The sequence below is a fragment of the Natator depressus genome, chromosome 11 (genome assembly GCF_965152275.1).
Source record: "Natator depressus isolate rNatDep1 chromosome 11, rNatDep2.hap1, whole genome shotgun sequence".
NCBI lineage: Eukaryota > Metazoa > Chordata > Testudines > Cheloniidae > Natator > Natator depressus.
The window spans coordinates 77,847,030-77,867,471 of record NC_134244.1 but is presented as its reverse complement, the minus strand read 5'-3'; the positions used below and the strand labels follow the sequence as shown (position 1 = coordinate 77,867,471).

At 53.6% G+C, this 20,442-nt stretch overlaps 1 protein-coding gene across 1 annotated transcript; it reads left to right on the top strand.

Moving 5' to 3' along the window:
* The first annotated feature begins 4,762 nt into the window (after window positions 1-4,762).
* Window positions 4,763-6,479, top strand: LOC141996310 (uncharacterized). The gene is made up of 3 exons (XM_074968290.1): window positions 4,763-5,094; window positions 5,529-5,968; window positions 6,288-6,479. Exons 1-3 carry the CDS (start codon window positions 4,905-4,907, stop codon window positions 6,477-6,479), a joined length of 822 nt encoding a protein of 273 aa, XP_074824391.1. The 5' UTR covers window positions 4,763-4,904.
* Window positions 6,480-20,442: the final 13,963 nt, after the last annotated feature.

Below are 20,442 nucleotides of genomic sequence, written 5' to 3'. Positions count from 1 at the left end.
CTTCTTTCAATGTGACTAGTTTGGAATGTGAGGATGTGACCGGTCGCTTCCCAGCTTATGGCTGCCTCTGTTGCTTAGCCAAAGGCCTTAGCCTAAGAACAGGGCCTCAGACTGTCACAGTAAGAGAAGGACCTTACACCGGCAGACAGTGATTTTGATTCTTTCTTTTATACCTCTAGAACTAGCCAAGTGATAAGAATACACCTAAATTCTTAGAGTCTAGGCCTTTACAGACAGGCCTGAATATCTATATCCGAACACTCCACCCCTTTTTTTTCTTTTCTTTTGGGATCCTCCTGCCCAGGTATCACTGGAAAAGCATAGGAAATATGGCGACACATTTCCTGATAGGGCCAGGCATCAAGGTGGAAGGTGTCGATATTCCATTTGTCCCACTGCCCCTTGTGTAGTCTAGTGCCCTGCACCTTCTCTCGTACGGGCATACCACACCTATTCCAAGCAGTGTTCCAGACTTCCCATTAGAGTGGGCCCGAGAAGGTTGGGTCCGGGTTGTCTCGTACACTGCAGGGTTTGGAGGGCTTATTACTTATAGTTATCTCCATATGCAACATAACACAAGTACAGTTAACAATACAAAATCCACAGCAACACCGAGTCCTGACCACCGCAGTATGGTCCAACATCTGAGACACCCCCAAAACACTGCCTCTCCTCCTTCGACAGGGTCACGATCTGATGTGTCCAGTTGCTGGCAGTTGCAACAAGCTGCCCCTGCAGGTTTTGCTTGCTTTTGTCCATAACATAAGTCCATTGAATGTTCACAGAGAAATGGGATATTGTCCAAACCAGCTTGACCACTTGGTATGGAATCAGGCAGTATGCCCTGGTTTGATTATTCACAGCAATAAGATTCACAGATCCATTTGTGCACCAAAGTCCAGATAGCAGCATGTAGCTGTGTGTAGTTTGGTTATGGGCTGGTGTAATTGTGCCCCCGGTAATATGTACATTCCCAGCAAAACCCCTTATACACAGTACACCCAATTGTCCATCCCTTGCATAGGCCATTGATTCTGCTCCTCCGTAGTCATAGGAGAAGGGCACATCCAAACATCTTCTGTTGATTTACACTATTTTACACACCCCTCCATTGATTCCCAGTGAGCTCCTCCCCTTCTCATTATTTCCATAGGGCTTGCGGGGACCACCTTAGTTGCCATTCCATTTCCAGGTACCACGGTAGCTATTACACAGGTGCTGGCCTCCTAGTTGGCATTTTGCATTCCCATACACATCTCCCCCCGCCAAGGTTAGCCTTTTGAAGCCATCCCCCACCCACATCATGAGATTTTCTGTTCATTCAAACACAACAATGCTAGCAACAAGACAAACACCACCAGACAAACAACACAAAACATAGATCCATGGTATTCTGAGTTATTCTTCCGCTGGCGCCAGCTTGCTTGTAGAGTGTCTGAAAAACAAAAGAAACAATTTCCACCCCCCTGGTGGGGACAGATTATTGCTTATTAATAATAATACCACTTTCTTTTACAAATGTCCTTGCTAATTGCAGGAAAAACAGAAGAATTACCTTCAGGCTGTCCTTATTTTGTTCTATGGTCAGGCTAGTGAATTACCCCACTCACTGGTCATTTACGAAATTCATGAGGTGGTGTACCTCAGTTTCTCCTCTTGTACAACAGACCATGTTTGCAATAGTTTCTCTGCTGTACCAAGCTTTAAATTTATTCTCAGGTAATAGCTGAGACACAGCTTCAGATTTTAGCACTGTACACATCCTGGGAAAATGCAAACATTCCTTCCAGGTAGTTTAACCTCCATAACATTATATTAGCCATATTAATGGTGTAACTGCCATTACAAGTTACAAGGTGTAACTGCCTCCCATGCCCACAGAGTTTTCATGCACACCCACCAAAGCAAAAATCTGATCCCCCAGAGCCACCCCAAGGCTCAGTGTTCCCATCATTCCTCCCCTTTTCCTTTTCTTTTACCTGTGCGCACACACAAAATTCTCTTTTGCCTAACATTTCTTGCACCCTGATTACTCTTTTTTACACAACTGTACCCCGATTACACTTCCATCTTGTACAACTAGACACAACCAGGGGCAGGCAAGGTAAGTTCCAATAGAAACCCCTTACGTCCTTTGGTGATTTTGATTACATTACCCAACAGTAAAATAATTTTGCTCAGATTCTCTCTCCTCCTGCTGCCTGCAGCCGTCCCTTATAGACCATGTCTGTGGGAAAAGGGCCCATTTTCCCTCAGAATAGCTGTAAAGGCTTCTGGGGACAGAAGCGTAGTGGTGGTAATAGCCACTCGACCTGACCCCCTTGGATCATTTAATGACCAAGCTTCCATCCAATGTGACTGCACAGAGCTGCACATAGAGTTATATTTTATATAACTGGGTTTTATCATTAAACAAAAACTTCCTTCTTGACATCTCACATAAGTATCCAAAGTACCCTCCATTAAAACTTCAGAAAAACAAAAGAGTGTGGAAAGGCAGGTTGCACTTTGAAACTTCTTTTTTTCTTCCCCTTCTTTCTCTCTACTGCCCCAGGACCAAGTCCCAGCTCCAGTCTCTAAAGGTGGTCTGTTAACTCTGCTTTGGACTTTAAACCCTGTTGTGCTAAATCATCTTTCACTCCCCTAACTAATTGACAACCCTTCAGCAGCCCTTGCTGAAGCAGCACCAAACTTGAAAGATTCCTGGCAGCTTCCCGTAATGCTGCCCTTACGTCAAACCTCTCACAAGCGGACTGAAGTGCCTCCTTTCCCTGGAAGGCATTCAGTCCCCATGGGCAGGGCCCTTCTTCCACTACCCATATACCAAGGAGGGTGGGCTCCTCAGCCACCCCCCATCCCTCTGGGTCCTCTAACACTGCCTCCATTTCCTTTTTAATCTCATCCCAGGTTGACCCCTGCACCTGGTATGGGCCTTGGTTCTTCCTTATCCATTTATCCAAAAATCCTTTACCCTGGCTTGCCAGAACCTGCAACTACCATCACGAGAGTTCACGATACCCCCTCCAAGCAGCTGCGCGGACTGTTGGGGAGGGGGACTTACAGGCTGCCACTCACCTATCCAGTCTCTCCAATGAAGGGATAGACACTTCTCAAACTCCTGGCAGTAGTGAGTCCTGATCAGACAAGGAACATTAAACCCTCTGAGCTCAGAAGGCCAGTGGGTGAGTGTTTGGGAAAGAATTCCTACTAATTTCCCGCTGGGCTCCATCCAAAGCCGATAACTAGGGCTGTCAATCAACCACAGTTTTGATTGCACTCTTAAACAATAATAGAATACCAAGTGCAACGTATTATCAATCTTTTGGGATTTTTTAATATTTTCAAATATATTGATTTGAAATTACAACACAAAATACAAAAACAAGGAGGAGCTTTTGTGGCACCTTAGAGACTAACAAATTTTGCGGGCATAAGCTTTCGTGGGCTATGCCCAAATAAATTGGTTAGTCTCTAAGGTGCCACAAGGACTCCTTGCTGTTTTTGCTGATACAGACTAACACGGCCACCCCTCTGGAACAGAATACAAAGTGTACAGTGCTCACTGTATATGATTATTTTTGATTACAAATATTTATACCATAAAAAAGATAAAAGAAATAGTGCTTTTCAATTCACCTTGTACAAGTACAGTAGGGCACTCTCTTTCTCGTGAAAGTGCAACTTACAAATGTAGTGGGTTTTTTACGTAACTGCACTCCTAAACAACCCAATGTAAACCTTTAGAGCCTACCAGTGCAGTCAGTCTTCCTTCTTGTTCAGCCAATCGCAAAGACAAACAAGTTGGTTGACATTTTCAGGAGATAATGCTGCCCACTTCTTATTTCCAAGATCACCTGAAAGTGAGAACAGGCATTGGCATGGCACTATTTTATCTTTTTACAGTGCAAATATTTGTAATCAAAACTAATAATTGGGGCTGTCAATTAATTGCAGTTAATGCATGTGATGAACTCAAACCAAATTACTGCATTATTTTTTGTCATGAGAATTAATAGCACACCAGGGCACTGTGCTGGGGGGCGCCGTTGTGTGCCTCCGAGGCAAGGGTGCCCCTCCTCCCACCACACTGCTCCACTGCAGCTCCCACCTGCTTGCCCCCCGCCCCCATGGAGCCATCCCTGACCCAGCTGCTCCGTACTGGGGGCCTGCCCACTGTCTGCTGCGCAGAGCGGGGATAGGAGTGGGGGGCTGAAGTTGGGGTGTCCCCTAGCTGGTAGCTGCTGAGCTGGGGTTGGGGAACAGGGGGCACCTGTCTGCTGTTGCCACTGGCTCAGGAGTGAAGCCTGGACACCCGGGTTCTCTGCCTTCTCAGGCCAGGGAGGGAGTGTGGCCTGGGGAAACAGACAGACTGACTACAGGTCTCTGTCACTGACCCCACTGCTCTAAAGGGATGAGATTCCCTGGGGGTCCCAACACTGGGGGAGCTTTGGGAGCAGCCTGCAGGGTGAGCCCTGCCAGTGTGCGCAGATCCCAGTCCAGATGCCCCCTGGGAGGCATGGGATGACAGGGAGTCACACCAGCTGGGGGGCAGACAGGCCCATTGGTGAGAGGCTGTGTTGCCCCAGACTCATGGCTGCTCCCTGCTCAGTTCCAGGATGGAGGTGCTCAGGAGGCTTCTTGGGAGGAAGACTCCACGGGTGGCCCCAGAGCCAGAGGGGGGGAGCTGCCAGCGTCCCCAGACAGAGAGCTGCCCCTCCATCCCCATGGAATGGGAAGCAGCTCCTGGACAGCCCAGGAGATGGACCTGCTCGGCCCTGCTCACCAGGAGGAAACCAGCTCCCAGGGCTGGTGCTGAGCAGAGAGACACAACAGCCAGGCCAAGATGGAGGTGGCCCAAGTTCAGTCTGGGCAGGCAGGACCCAGGCCACGAGAGGAGCCAGGCAATGCAGCTCTGGGTTTGCTTCTGCTGGAAGGCCAGCCCTCAGGAGCCCAGCCCCGTGGGCCAGCAGGAGGCATCCCCAGGGCAGGAGCTGGGGGATCGCTGCCCCAGCAGCTCAACTGGTGCTGGAGGGGAGAGCGGCCACTCCCTGGAGGCTCCCTGGAGCACGGAAGCTGAGTGCTCCTCCACTGCAGGTGAGGAGACGCCCTGGGGATGGGGAGGAGCACAGGGCCATTAACACCCAGTCACTCTCTAAGAGTCAGTGGGGGGACCCCAGCCCAGGGCTCTGGCCTGAGCCACTTGAGCCCAATGTCATCAGCGGGAGTCGCAGAGCCACCCCTTGCAGCGGGAAATGCGGGGAGCTACTGGGAAGTGGGATCCTAATGCTTTGGGGCAAGTCCCAGGGAGGATGGGACAGTGAAGGGCCCCATATGCCATGGGGCCATGGTGCTGAGGGGTCTGTGGGAGAGGTAGTGTGGGGAACTCTCTGCCATGGAGCCCTGGGGCTGAGGGGTCTGTGGGAGGGGTAGTGTGGGGAACTCTCTGCCACGTGGTGCTTACATTGAAGGGGGAAACATTAAATCTTCTCTCCCCGCCACACCCTTGTCCTTCCTCTTCTTCCCCCCAGCTGCAGCAAGAGTCCCCCTCTGCCCTTGTCTCTCTGACGCAGAGACCCCCATGGACCAGTTGGAGAAGAAGGAGCTTGCCACTGAGGAAAAGGCAGAGGAGGATGAAGACCCAGCCACAGAAGGTGAGGAAGAGGAGGAAGAGCTAGAGACAGAGGAGGAGGAGAAGCAGGAGGAGGAAGTCCTGACCACAGAAAAAGAGGAGGAGGAGGACCTAGCCATAGAAGAGGACAAGGACATGACTAAAGAGGAAGTCCTGGACACAGAGGAGAAGTTGGAGGAGGAGGACATATCTGTAGAAGAGGAAAAGGAGGAGGATGAGAAGCTGTCTGCAGAAGAGGAAGAAGAGGAGAAGGAGGAGGAGAACCTGTCTGCAGAAGAGGAGAAGGAGAACATGTCTGCAGAAGAGATAGAAGAGGAGAAGAAGGATGAGAACCTGTCTGCAGAAGAGGAAAAAGAGGAGGAGAAGGAGGAGGAGAAGCTGTCTGCAGAAGAGGAGGAGGAGAACTTGCCTCCAGAGGAGGAGGAGGACCTCTCTATAGAAGAGGAAGCTGATTTGACCGCAGAGAAGGAGGAGGAAAAAGAAGGTAAAGGAAGAGGAGGATGTGGCCCTGGTGGAAGAACACCTGATCATGGAGCAAAAGGAAGAAGAGAGGGATCTGGCCATGGAGCAGGAAGAGGAACACCTGCCTATGGAAGAAGAGTAGGAGGACCCGGCCATGGGAGTGGAGCACCTGGCCATGGAGCAGGTGTAAGAGGAGGACCACGTGGCTGCAGAGGAGGAAGAGGAGGACCTGGCCAAGGAGAAGGACCAGGTCACAGAGGAGGACAAGGAGGACCTGGACCAGGAGGAAGAGAAGGAAAAGGACCTGGCAATGGAGGAGGACGAGGATGTGTCCATGCAAGAAAAAGAAGAGGCAGAAGAGGAGGTAGAAGACATGGCTATAGACTAGGAGGACCCAGGAATGGAGGAGGACAAGGATGTGTGGATGCAGGGGGAAGAAGAAGTGAAGGAGGTAGACCTGGCCATGGAGGAGGAGGACCAAGAGGAGCTGGCCAGAGAGGAGGACGAGAAGGAGGAAAAGGAGGAGGAGAACATGGCCACGGAGAAGGAGCAGGAGGAAGAGGACCTGGCCAGAGAGGAGAAGGAGGAGGATGTGGCCATGCAGGGGGAAGAAGAGGCAGAAGAGGAGATAGAGGATCTGACTATAGACGAGGAGGACCCAAGAATGGAGGAGGACGAGGATGTGCGGATGTAGGAGGAAGAAGAAGAAAAGGAGGTGGATCTGGCCATGGAGGAGGAGGAGCAAGAGGACCTGGCCAGAGAGGAGGACGAGAAGGAGGAAAAGGAGGAGGAGAAGCTGGCCACGGAGAAGGAGAGGGAGGACCTTGCCATAGAGGAGGAAGTGGAGGAGGGGAAGGAGCTGGCCAGAGAGGAGGACAAGAAGGAGGAAAATCTGGCCATGGAGAAGGAGCAGGAGGAAGAGGACCTGGCCACAGAGGCAAAGGAGGAGGATGTGGCCATGCAGGGGGGAGAAGAAGAGGCAGAAGAGGAGATAGACGATCTGGCAATAGACTAGGAGGACCCAGGAATGGAATAGGACGAGGATGTGCCGATGCAGGGGGAAGAAGAAGAGAAGGAGGTGGATTTGGCCATGGAGGAGGAGGAGCAAGAGGACCTGGCCAGAGAGGAGGACAAGAAGGAGAAAAAGGAGGAGGAGAAGCTGGCCACAGAGAAGGACAGAGAGGACCTGGCCACAGAGGAAGAAGTGGAAGAGGGGGAGAATCTGCCCATGGGAATGGAGTACGTGGTCATGGAGAAGAAAGCGGAAGAGGACGACTTGGATGAGGAGGAGGAGGGCAAGGCCAAGTCCTCCTCCACCTCCATGGCCAGGTCCCCCTTGCTCAGTTTGTTGTCTTTCTGCTCTATGACCTCGTCCTCCATGGCCATTTTCTCCTCCTCTTTGGCCAGGTGGCAAGAGGAGGACATGGGCATGGAAGAGGAGAAAGAAGAGGAAGATCTGGCTGCAGAGGAGGAGGATGATGAAGACTTGTCTATCAATTAGGTGGAGAACTTGACAAGAGAGGAAGAGGAGGAACTGGAGGAGTAGGATGATCTGGCCACAGAAGAGGAGCAGGAGGATCTGGCCATGGAGGAGGAGGATATGGCCATGCAGCAAGAGAAAGAGGAAGAGGACCAGGCCACAGAGGAGGAGATTGTGGATGAGGCCATAGAGGAAGGTGAAGAGGAGGAGCAGGAGAACCTGGCCACAGAGGAAAACGAGAAGGAGGAAGGGAACCTTGCCCCGGAGGAGGAGGAGGACCTGGACATGGAGGAGGGGGAGGACTTGGCCACGGAGAAGGAAGTGGGGGAGGGGGAAACCTGGACATGGAAGAGGAAGTGGAGGAGGGGGAAGATCTGGACATGGAAGAAGCTGCCCAGAGGTTGTCATGGAACATCTCCAGGGTGGTGACAAGGTACACACGTTGCCTATCTTAGCAGGAAATTAATCCGTCCTGCCCCTTGCCCATCCCAGCTCCCTGCAGAGGGGGTTGTCCAGGACGATTCACAGCACCTCATGGGGACACTTACCCTCAAGGACAGGGGTGGGCAACCTTTTTGGCCCAAGGGCCAGGTAGGGAAGGCGGTGCCTCCCAAAAGAGCCTGGCCCCTGCCCCCTATCTGCCCTCTCCCACTTCCCGCCCCCTGACTGCCCCACCCAGAACCCCCAACCCATCAATCCCCCCCATGTCCCCTGACTGCCCCCTCCCGGGATCCCACCGCCTCTCCAATCCCCCTTGCTCCCTGTCTTCTGACTGCCCCCGGGACCTCCTCTGCCCCATCCAACAGCTCCCTGTCCCCTGACTGCCCCCGGGACCTCCTGCCCCTATCCATCAGCAGAGAGCAGGGATTCCTGGGGCTGAGGACTGGCAGCAGCCAAGAGGAAATTCTGGGAGTAAGCGCTAGGGGGCAGGTGGGGAATCATGGGAGTGGAGGGTAAGCTGAGGTTGGGGATAGAAAGGTAGGGGGCAGCTGAGAGAGGCTGGGGGTGGGCCAAGGGAAGGAAGGAATCGGGAGAGCAGGGCCCAGCTGTGTTGCCAGAGGATCCTGCTGGCTGTGTCTGGCCGGCCTCTCTGGGAAATGCCCAGGGCTCTGTGGGGCCTGAATCTGACATTCTCCTTTGTGTCTCACAGGAACTGACTGAGGAGCTGCCCCAGGACTCTGGGCCCAGCTCTGTCCTCTCCAGCTCCATGGACCCCACGTGAAACCTCCCGTACCAGAAGCTCCCATCAGGCTCCGGTGCTGCTTAGACCCAGAGAGGCTGCCTCCTCCATGGCCAGGTTCTCCTCCTCCTCCTGAAAAGCCTGCACTGATGGGTAAGGGAACCCATGGCCACTCAGAGACACCATGGGCACGGGTGGGGATTGAATCTTGGCCCGTCTCCACCAAGGGCACAAGCCCTGTCAGGCTCCCATTCTGGAAGCCATGGAGAGCTCTGCCTGCAGACACCCCCTCTCCACTCCCACTGCCAGACTGTCGCCCGTGGTGACAATGAAGAAGCAGGAGAACTCCTGCGAGAGATCCCCAGGGCTGCACAGTCGGGTGTCACTGGGACGTCTCTGGGAGCCATTTACAGAGTGTTCTGTTGGGGCCATTTTCCTTCTCTAGCCCAGGGTTTTGCTGCTCCCCGTTTCTCAGCCAGGGAGGCCACCCTGCGGAATATGGCCCAGCAGCTTGGCGAGGGGCTGCAGGAGTCACCGCGTAGGTGTACAGCAGCCATCGCACGTGCATTGACCATGGGCCAAAACCTGCAGCCCTCACAGCCCAGGATACCCCCACGGATGGCAATGGGAGTGTAGCCTGGGTAACTAGCTGCTGGAGCCAGGGCGTACAGAGAGAGGGTTCAGAGATACAGCAAACCAGTGGCCAGAGAAGTGAAGGATGTGAGGGAAAGAGGAGAGCTTTCCTTCACATATATATATATATATAAATATAGGGAGTTACTGCAGTCAGGGGATCCCAGCTGGACGAGAGAAGATGGGTGGTTTAGACACACAAAGTCCTGCCTCTTGGTAGGGGTTAGACCAGATGAACCTTGCCAGGGGCAGTGAGTTACATAAGCCAGCATATTCAGGGCCTGGGGGGCCCGGCTCCACCAATGTTCAGGGCCGGGTTTCTCCCCCGGCCCTGCCTGCTGCCCCCGTGCCTCCCCTGAGCGTACCTGCCTTCCCGCTGCAGCTCCGCGCTGCGCTCCCTCGACGGCCGCTGCCACTGCGAGCTACAAGGGAGCGGCGCCGGGGGCAGCTGCTGCACCTGCAGAGGGAGGAGGCACATGGCAGCCTCCCCCCGCCCCCTGGCAGGTGACTCCAAGTCGAATCTGGGAGTGGGGCTTCTCCTGGCAGGACCTCCGATCAGCAGCCTGGCGGGGCTTGGGTGAGTCTCTTGTCCCGGGGGGGAATGCTCCCCTCTGGCCCCCCACCACAGCCCCAGGGCAGCCAACCTGCAGCACCCCAAACTCCTCATCCTTGGCCCAGCCCCACACCCTACACCCCCTCCTGCACCCCAACCTCCTGGCCCAGCCCAGAGCCCACACTCGGCACCCAAAACCCCTCTGTCACCCAGCACCCAAAGCCCCCTTCCACACCCCTTCCTGCACCCAAAACCCATGCTCCAGCCCAGAGCCTGCACTCAGCACCCAAACTTCCTCCCAGAGCCTGCACCCAAACTCTCTCCCAGAGCCTACACCCCAAACCCCCTCCTGCACCCAAACTCCCTCCCTGAACCTTGCAGTCCCTTCTAACCCCACGGTTCTATCATTCTTTGATTCTAGCATCTGTCACCGAAAAGAAGGGCTGGCGTGTATGGATTTCCTCCACACCCTCTGCAGTGAAGACAGAAGCAAGGAATTTATTTCCCTTCTCCGCATCGACCTTCTCTTCCTGGAGTGCACCTTTAGCACCGCGGTCGCCTAGTGACTTTGCTGCCTGTTTGGCGACTTCCTGCCTCCTGGACTTAAAAAATAATTTGCTGGTAGTTGTTGTGCCTTAGCTAGTTGCTCTTCGCACTCTTTTTTGGTCGGCCTTTTTCTACTTTTCACTGGGCTTGCCAGTGTTTTTGCTTCTTTGTATTTTCCTCATTAGGATTTGACTGCCAGTTTTGAAAGGAGAACTTTTTGCCACTGAGTGCCTCTTTTACTCGGCTATTTAGCCATGGTGGCATTTTTTTGATCCTCATGCTGGTTTTCGTATTTTTATTTCTGGTATAGGTTTAGTGTGAGCCTCTCGTATGGTGTTTTTAAATAGTCTCCATGCCGTTTGCTGGCATTTCACCCTGGCATGTTGCTTTCAATTTCCATTTCACTAGCCTCCTGTTTCTGTGCAGTTCCCCTTTTTGAGGTTCGATGCTCCTGCGGTGGGTTTCTTTGGCATTTCCCACTCCAGGGCTGTGACATGTAATCCCATTCGGGCTGCGAGGACGGAGAGTAACGACTCCAGCGTGGAGGCTGCACAGTGCGCGCACAGTGCACTGTCCTGAGCAGGGCCAGTGCAAGGAGGTTTCACACCCTAGGGGACACTTCCACCTTGCGCCGCCTCCTCCCCACGGACGCTCCCCACCCCCCCCACCCTGAGGCACCCCCCACGCCCTGAGACGCCCCCCCTGCGACAGCTCCCCACCGCCCCCTCTCTCCCTCCCCTCAGCCCAGGCAGCCCCCCTTGCGGCACCTCCCCGCCGCCCCGTCCCTCCCTCCCCTCAGCCCGGGCAGCCCCCCTTGCGGCAGCTCCCCGCCGCCCCCTCCTTCCCCTCGGCCTGGGGAGCCACGTGCAGCAGCTCCCCGCCCCAGCTCACCTCTGCTCCGCCTCCTCCCCGAGCACGCCACCGCCACCGCTTCTCCCGCCTCCCAGGCTCGCGGCGCCAATCAGCTGTTTGTAACCCCTCCCCCCTGTTACTTGCTGCAGGGGGCCCCACCCCGCGCCCCCCTGCCCCAGCTCACCTCCGCTCCACCACCGCCCCCAATCACTTGGCGCCCTAGGCGACCGCCTAGTTCGCCTAGTGATTGCACCGGCCCTGGTCCTAAGCAGAGAACGTCTCCAGGAGCCGGTGCTGCGGTACCCCTCCTCGCCAACCCCGCCCGGCTTGGCTGCCTGTGCCCCGTCAGCCAGCAGGGGCTGGGTTCTCCATTGCCATGAAGGGTGAGAGAAGGACTCTCCTTATCTGTGTGAGGGGGACCGTTCCCAGCATTCAGCCAGGATTCACGGAGGTGCTGGCCTTCATCTGGCCCCTTGGCAGCTGGGGGCACAGTGCAGAAAGTGAACTCTCAGCCTGCGCTGATTCAAGGTCCTGCCCACCCATTGCTGCCCTCCCCCACACTGCCCATTCCCCTTCCCCTCCCTCGCCTGCCCCCAGCCCACCGGGCCTCTTTGCAACAGCCGCAGGGGCAGGGACAGAGGGGCAGGAACAACACTGACCCACTTATGTCACGGAGTTTGGATAACCTCCGATGAAAGGCCCATGGAAGCACATGACCCCATTACTCTCTGGGAGGGGCTGGCTGGGGTAGGTCAGTGGCCGCAGGGGGTGGGCACAGGGTCTCCTTCGCGCTAACTCAGGGGCTGTGCGGGTAACATGACACTTGTTTTGCTTGGCGTTGTCTAGCCGTTCACCCGTGACACTCCTCAGTGCAGCAGGGATCTCTCCCTGCACCAGCGAACTAAGCCAGGCCGCGCTGCAGGGACGGCGCAAGGAGGGGTGGGCCAGACAGCTTCCTCTCAGCAATCAGAAGAGATCGACCCCTGGCCATCGAGACGCTATTTTAAAGTCACTTTCCCAGTCAGGAAGCTGCAGAGGGGCCTGAGTGAGAGACAGACCAGCCCACCTGCCCCCACAGGCCAGCCCCTGCCATGCTGGCAGCTCAGTGCAGGGCACATTCCTGGTCACCGAGCTCAAGGCCCATCACCTCACCTGCATGGCCGTGTCCCCCCTGCCCAGGACGGGAGATCAGCCCCTTAGCATGGGGCTCTGGAGACCTCGCCCGCGAGAGGGGTCCCACAGGACAGAGAGCGGCACACGCTAGCTCAGGGGCATCAGCTGGCAACCGGAGGGGAGCACTGAGATGAAATCTCCAGCCGCCTTAGAGAGGACTAAGGAATTTGTCCCATGGAATTGTGGGATACTTCCAGCTGACTCCTGGGACCCAGTCAAGCGGGACTGCATCTACACTGCAAAGCAATGGGGCTCAGCCTTGGGTCTCAGCTTAACCTGAGCTTGGGCCCTCCAGCCCTGCAGGGTCCTGGGACCCTGGGTCCAAGCCCTGGCTTTGCACAATTGCAGTGTAGATGCAAAGGGCTTTAGGCTTGAGCCTGGGCTCAATCACGGTCTCCTGTTGCAGTGTAGACATCCCCCTGGAGACAAATGAACTCACAGAAATGGAAGGCACCTACGTTAGTGGAGAACAGAGCATTACATAGAGCTCATTGGGTGGAAATGAGGATTGAGAGAAAACTAACCCATATGTTAAGTTTTTGTAATGTTTGAATATGTTGTTGTTACCAGTGATAATGGAATTAAACATGAAGTTCATCATTCCAGAATAAGAGACTCATTCTGTGATAACCTGATTGTATTGTAATACTGTAAATTATCTATTATTTCACATCAGTATTATAGGAAATGGTGGCTAATTCTGAAAAGTTATTTGACGTAATTCAGCCTCTTTGGATTAAGCAGTGGTGAAGTAAAACCTCACTCCAAAGGGGTTGAGAGAAGTAGCGTATCGGAGAATAGACACCCAAGATAGACTCTAATTATTTCTATTTCAAATGGAATTCATGTTGCTCCACTTTAAAATAAACTTTCTGTGAAGAGGAAAGTTCCTGAGGGAGAGAAGTTGTGTAACCGTCTCCCCGTCAGACTGTAACAGTCACAGCAATGTGAGCCGGGGTGTTTTCTTTAACCCCTGCTCTGCCAGGCAGCAGTTTCCCTCCTGCGTCATACATCCCCTCGCTCTGCCCCCTCTCCAACCACTCTCCACCATCCCATGAAAAGAAGTCCATATTCAGATGGACTCTCCCAGCCTGGTGCTGGATGCGGAAGAAGAAGGGTTGCAAGGAAAGGTAGCACCTCAGGATTCGGGGATTGGTGTCCTTCATGGCATGCAGCCAGCGGAGAGGGGCCTGGTCGGTAACAAGGGGGAAGTGCACGGCCAGAAGATAATAATGGAGTGAGTCCAGAGCCCATTTTAACACCAAGGCTTCTTTCTCGTTACAGAGTAGCCCTTCTCTCTCGGGAACATCTTCCTGCTAGTATATAGGATGGGGAGTTCGTCACCCCCTACTACCTGGGATGGAACGGCTCTTAGGCCGACGTCCGAAGCATCCATCTGTTAGAAAAACTCCTTAGTGAAGTCAGGGCTGTGCAAGATGGGTTCCCTGCAGAGCTGGGCTTTCAGGATTTGAAAAGCCTCTTCACAGGCTCGGGTCCACCGGATCTTTTGGGGACTCTCATTCTTGAGGAGATCGGCAAGAGGGGCCGCAGTGAAGGAGAACCCTGGGATAAAGCGGCAGTAGTATTCGGCCAGGCCTAGAAAACGGCGTACTTGCTGGTTTGGCGAAGGAGGGGGGCACAGCTGGAGGGCCTGGACTTTGCTAATCAAGGGTGGGACTGTGCTCTTTCCCAGCACGTACCCAAGGTAGGTGGTCTCATCCTTCCCAAGGAGACGCTTAGCGGGGTTTGCCGTCAGGCCGGCCTCCTTGAGGGACTGTAGCATTCTGCATTCAATTCTTTAAGGCGCAATACAGCTGCCTTTCCCTGGGCCTTTTTTTTATTATTGTTATTATTATTTTATTTTGCACTTTTGTTTGCTCCTCAGTTGAATTGCAGAAGTGCCATTCTCTGTTGCAGTTAATTGTTTGTGAGCAACTTCCCGGATTAACCCACTCACTCTCCCTTTTTCACTTCAAAACTATTTTCTTTTCTTCACTCCGACCAAACCCTCCAAACCCCGTGTCACGGAGTGTGGGGGAGTCCAGGCCCTGCACCCCTCTTCCTGGGATTCACTGAGACTCTCAGCCAGCCAGTAAAACAGAAGGTTTATTGGACAACAGGAACACAGTCCAAAACAGAGCTTGTGGATACACCCAGGACCCCTCAGTGAAGTCCTTCTGGGGGAGCAGGGAGCTTAGGCCCCAGACCTGGGGTTACCTGCGTTCCTCCACCCAGCCCCAAACTGAAACTAAACCCCCCCAGCAGGCTCTCTCCTGCAGCCTGTCTTCACATTCCTGGGCAGAGGTGTCACCTCCCCCTCCCCCTCCCCCTCCTGGCTCAGGTTACAGGCTCTCAGGTCTCCCATCCCCAGGGCACATTCCCAGGTCAACACTTCCACCTCCCTGCTGAGTCACATCCTCACATCTCTCCCCACTTCGAGACTGAACTGAGCGGGGTCACTGTGACCAGTGACCTGGGGAAGTTCAGGGCCCCCTCTCCGGGACAGCGCATCCGCTATCATGTTGGCACTTCCCTTCACATGGACCACGTCCATGTCGTAATCCTGCAGGAGCAGGCTCCATCTCAGGAGCTTGGCGTTGGCTCCTTTCATCTGGTGCAGCCAGGTCAGGGGAGAGTGGTCGGTGTAAACGGTGAAGTGTTGCCGGAAGAGATAGGGCTCTAGTTTCTTGAGGGCCCACACCATGGCCAGGCACTCCTCGATGGCCGCGTAGTGTTGCTCCCGGGGTAGCAACTTCTTGCTCAGGTACACGATGGGGTGTCTCTCCCCCTTTTCATCCTCCTGCATTAACACCGCCCCCAGTCCCGTGTCTGAGGCGTCAGTGAACACCACAAAGGGCTTGTCAAAGTCTGGGTTTGCCAGAACTGGGCCACTGACCAGAGCCTCCTTCAGTGCCCGGAAAGCCTCCTGGCACTGCTCGGTTCAGACCACCTTGTCTGGCTTCCCCTTCTTGCATAGCTCAGTGATGGGGGTGCCTATGGCGCTAAAGTGGGGCACAAATCTTCGGTAGTATCCTGCCATCCCAATAAAGGCTTGGACCTGCTTTTTGGTGTGGGAAGCGGGCCAGTCTCTGATCACCTCCACCTTGGCTGGTTCTGGCTTTAGGCGGCCGCTCCCCACCCGATGGCCCAGGTAAGATACTTCAGCCATCCCCACCTTGCACTTCTCCGCTTTTACAGTCAGCCCAGCCCCCTGGAGTCAGTCCAGCACTTGTCTAACCTGGGACACGTGGTCCTCCCAGGACTGGCTAAAGACACAGATGTCATCAATATATGCCACGGCAAAACTCTCCATCCCCCTCAGTAGCTGGTCCACTAGGCGCTGGAAGGTGGCCGGCGCTCCCTTGAGGCCGAAAGGCAGGGTCAGGAACTCCTAGAGCCCCAGAGGCGTGATAAAGGCCGATTTCAGCAGGGCATCTGCATCCAGCGGCACTTGCCAGTTGCCCTTTGTAAGGTCCATGGCGGTAAGGTACCGAGCTCCTCCCAGCTTGTCTAGGAGCTCGTCCGGCCTGGGCATGGGGTAGGCATCAGATACAGTGATGGCACTGAGCTTCCGATAGTCCACACAGAACCGGACCGACCCGTTCTTTTTGGGGACTAGCACCACCAGCGAGGCCCAAGGGCTGGCAGATGGCTGGATCACCCCCAAAGCCAGCATGTCCCGGACCTTTCTTTCCAGGTCCTGAGCAGTTTTCCCTGTGACTCGGAAGGGGGAGCATCTTATCGGCGGGTGCGACCCTGTCTGCACCCGGTGGACAGTCAGATTAGTGCGTCCAGGCTGGTTGGAAAACAGCTGTCGGTACGGATGCAGCACCCCCCTGATCTCAGCTTGGTGGGCAGGGGTTAGCTGATCCGAGAGGGGAATTGTTTCCAGGGGGGAACCAGCTCTGGTCCAGGGAATAGATCTACTAAAGGGTCATCTCCCTGCTCCTCCCAATGTCCACACACGGCCAACACCACATTCCCCCTGGCATAATATGGCTTCATCATATTCACATGGTACACCCGGCGGTGATGCGCCGGGTTTGACAGCTCCACCACATAGTTTACCTCATTTAGCTGCTTGACGACCTTGAAAGGGCCCTCCCAGGCGGCCTGTAGTTTGTTCTTTCTCACGGGGATGAGAACCATCACCGGATCCCCGGTGGCGTAGGCACGGGCCCGTGCCGTGCAGTCATACCAGACCTTCTGCTTCTTCTGGGCTCTGGCCAGATTCTCCCTGGCCAGGCCCATGAGTTCAGCCAGTCTCTCTCGGAAGATCAGGACATACTCCACCACTGACTCTCCATTGGGAGTGGCCTTCCCCTCCCACTCGTCTCTCATCAGGTCCAGGGGGCCCCTCACCCTCCTTCCATATAACAGTTCGAAAGGCGAAAATCCGGTAGACTCCTGGGGCGCCTCCCTCTATGCGAACAGCAGGTGAGGTAAGTACCTGTCCCAATCCTGCGGGTGCTGGTTCATAAAGGTTTTCAGCATCATCTTTAGCGTCCCATTGAACCTCTCCACCAGCCCATTGGACTGGGGGTGATAAGCTGAGGCCCAGTTGTGCCGGACCCCACATTTCTCCCACAAGAAAAACACGCAGGGATAGCCGCAGGCGACAGAGCTGGAGTCTTGTAATTGTCTGTTGTGAAACACAATGTCTGTGGCATTTTTGTTTAAAAATTTCCTCATGCTTTTAGGAAAGAACACACTGTTTGGAGGGTGCCCATCTGAGTCAAAAAACTCTCCAAGGTGACGCTCCACCAGATACAAGGCAAGCCAGTGTTCACCCGGTTGGTTGTGTGGATGTGTGTTGACCACCAAACCTTGGGGTCTCTGAGACAGCTTGCCGCCAGGGAGCCAATCGCAGGGAAACACATCTAAGAAATTCTTTTTCGTGTAAGGGTCCATTGATAAGACACGTGAGAGCTGCACGGTGTCCATGTTCACATGTAGTCAAACAGAACATTTCTCCTCTGATTTATCTCTATGACATTGTCAAAAACCCCAGACACGAACATATTGATGGTAACGGTTAAAGCCTTCCCAAAACGTATATCTGCTCTCAGGTTCCCGGTTTTAATCAGGGAATAGTGATCGGCGCATTCCTGGTCGGGGGACAGGTCAAAGGAAAACATGGTGTAACCCTGTGCAAACTCCTCACGGTCGATTAACAGAGAACGATCTTTCATGTGTTTACCAGCCGTCTGTACCAGATTCATGTATTCTCTCACACAGCGTCCTGCCTCGAAGTCTGGTTGCAGAGGCTTGGTTGGTATCTGTTCACCATCCACATACAAGGCCACAAAAGTAATATCGTAATGCTTAAAATGAAAGGGATTTTTAGTGTAACTTCCGCTAAAGGCATCATTATCCACAAACCCCAGGACAAGAATTTTGGGTAACTCTCCCAAAAACAGGTTCTCCTGGTTACTGACCCTGCTGCCTGCAGGGATGCTAAACACTTTCATTCCCACACGGTCCACAGGGTATTTAGCATTAGCGGTAAGCAGGGCCTCAGCGTGCCCCAGACGAATGCTCGGGGCCACCCGTACTTTCTTCACAAAAAGGGATGCTGATAGAATGCGCAGTTTAAAGCCTTCGGTTCCACTGCCCATTAAACAGAAAGCATCTTTACTGCGCGTCAGTTTAATTTTCACATCCACTCCGTTCAACAATAGTTTTTCTTGAAAAAACAGGTCGCTGTGTAGATGACCCAGAAGCTCTACTGTTCTGCTTTGGGCAGTCAGCCTTGCACGCCTCACAAACCCTAAATTCTCGCCATCCAACCCCGTGTCCTCCTATTGTCCGGCAGTGTCTTTGTAAAAGAGGCCAGCGGAATATTGCGTGGCGAAGGTGTCGTCGCTGTAATTGAGCACCGATTCTATAAAGGCCCTGTAAGGGTAACAGTTGTTGCTTTGGCTTACAAGGCGGCCTCCAAGCGTGACATCCAGCTGACTAAAAAGAGAGGCCACTGGGTAATTCACCAGGCCCACCTCGGCGTCCGCAGCGAGTTCAGTTCCGTCTCCTTTTACAATCTTGCAACACAGGTACAACAGTGTGTTGTTTAAATCCATATAATCTGCACCATTCCCTGCTATAAAAAAGTCAATGGGGGCAGACTCCGTAACGGCCGACAGAGGTGGCACCTCGATGTAGATGCTTTTCTCAATGCTGGTCTGCGTAGGGGCTATTTGGAACGAGTCTAGTTCGGATTTGGTGCACTCTTCAGACCCGCAGTGAACAAAAGCCATGTTGATTAAAATATATCTCTTTTATCAGGCGGCGAGCGTTTCCTCTTTCGCCCCGGCTTCCTCTTGGACTTTAGCTTATGACTAACCCTGCGGGTCAAAGCCCTTCTTTTAAAGGGTTTCGGGGGACCTGTGCGTTGCAGGTATGACGCATTTCTCTTTCTCTTCTTCCTCCTTTTAATGTACATCAGCCCCGATCCTTCCTGTGAAGCTGTATTCCCCACCTTCTCCAGAACAGCGTGGGAGACATGACCTACCGCGTCTTTAGCTATGTTTTGAGGGGCAGTTTTTACATGGGGTTTAATAATCTCTAGCCCCCTCCTCAAAAGCGGTATGGCTTTTCGAAAGAGGCTACGGAATATTCCACCCACGCCCCCCCCATACATCACGGGGGCCCCATGATATCCAGGAAGGGCATATCCCACCTGGGCTTTGTAATAGTTACTGTAGATGTTGGGGTCGCCATAATTTTTTAGGATCGCAATAATAGTGTTTTGGTTTTTAGAAAACTCGCTCTCTCTGGGGATGCAGGTGTAGCTTGATGATCACCTTGCCAAAGCGAAATGAGACGCTTCTCTTCTGATCTGTCTTTATTTCAATGGTAATGGTGTCGATGTGGTGTTTACTGATAGGGACGTAATGAGGTTTATCGTAGGTGATGGTGACAAACTCATTGTTCCTTCCTTGGACGGGGACACAACGTAACAGGGGAACAGAAAAGTCCCCCACAAACTGATGTTCTACGATATCCGTGTACAGATACAAGGAATTAAAACCCCCTGTAATGTCTCCCGAGAAAGGGAATTTTTGGACGCTGTGTTTGGGGCCCAAGCCCAGAATGTTAGCTAGCTCCCCGCTGGTAGAAAACATATAAGTAAAATTGGCGGATTGAAGTCTAATTTTTCTACCCACTGGATCATAGTTCATGACCATCTCAGGCGGTCCGGGATGACGAGCATGGCTAGCCCCTCCACCCTCCCCACTCCCCGTGGCTAACAGCGGGGAACATTTCTGTTCAGACACAGGTAAACAGCCCAGCAGGAACGGGCACCTCTGAGTGTCCCCTGAAGAAAAGCACCCTATTTCAACCAGGTGACCATGAATGATATCACACTCCTGAGGATAACACAGAGAGATAAAGAACGGATGTTGTTTGAACGTCAGCAAACGTACACTGCAATGCTTTGTTCGACAATGATTCCCGAGTACGTGCTACTGGCCTGGAGTGATAAAGTGTCCTACCATGGTGGATGGAATAAGGTTACCCTCCCCAGAAACCTTTTGCAAAGGCTTTGGGAGTATATCCAGGAGAGCCACGAATGCCAGGGCAAATGAATCATTAAACATGCTTGCTTTTAAACCACGTATAGTATTTTAAAAGGTATACTCACCAGAGGTCCCTTCTCTGCCTGGCGGGTCCGGGAGGCAGCTTTGGGTGGGTTCGGGGGGTACTGGCTCCAGGTCCAGGGTGAGAAACAGTTCCTGGCTGTCGGGAAAAATGGTTTCTCCGCTTGCTTGCTGTGAGCTATCTACAATCTCATCATCATCATCTTCCTCGTCCCCAAAACCTGCTTCCGTGTTGCCTCCATCTCCATTGAAGGAGTCAAACAACACGGCTGGGGTAGTGGTGGCTGAACCCCCTAAAATGGCATGCAGCTCATCATAGAAGCGGCATGTTTGGGG

Excerpts from the sequence above, each read along its gene's own strand:
- LOC141996310 (XM_074968290.1), top strand. The coding sequence starts at position 4,905 with ATGCAGCTCTGGGTTTGCTTCTGCTGGAAGGCCAGCCCTCAGGAGCCC. Across the intron at positions 5,095-5,528 it reads TGAGTGCTCCTCCACTGCAG|CTGCAGCAAGAGTCCCCCTC; the intron begins GTGAGGAGACGC and ends TCTTCCCCCCAG. Across the intron at positions 5,969-6,287 it reads AGAAGGATGAGAACCTGTCT|GACCACGTGGCTGCAGAGGA; the intron begins GCAGAAGAGGAA and ends GTGTAAGAGGAG.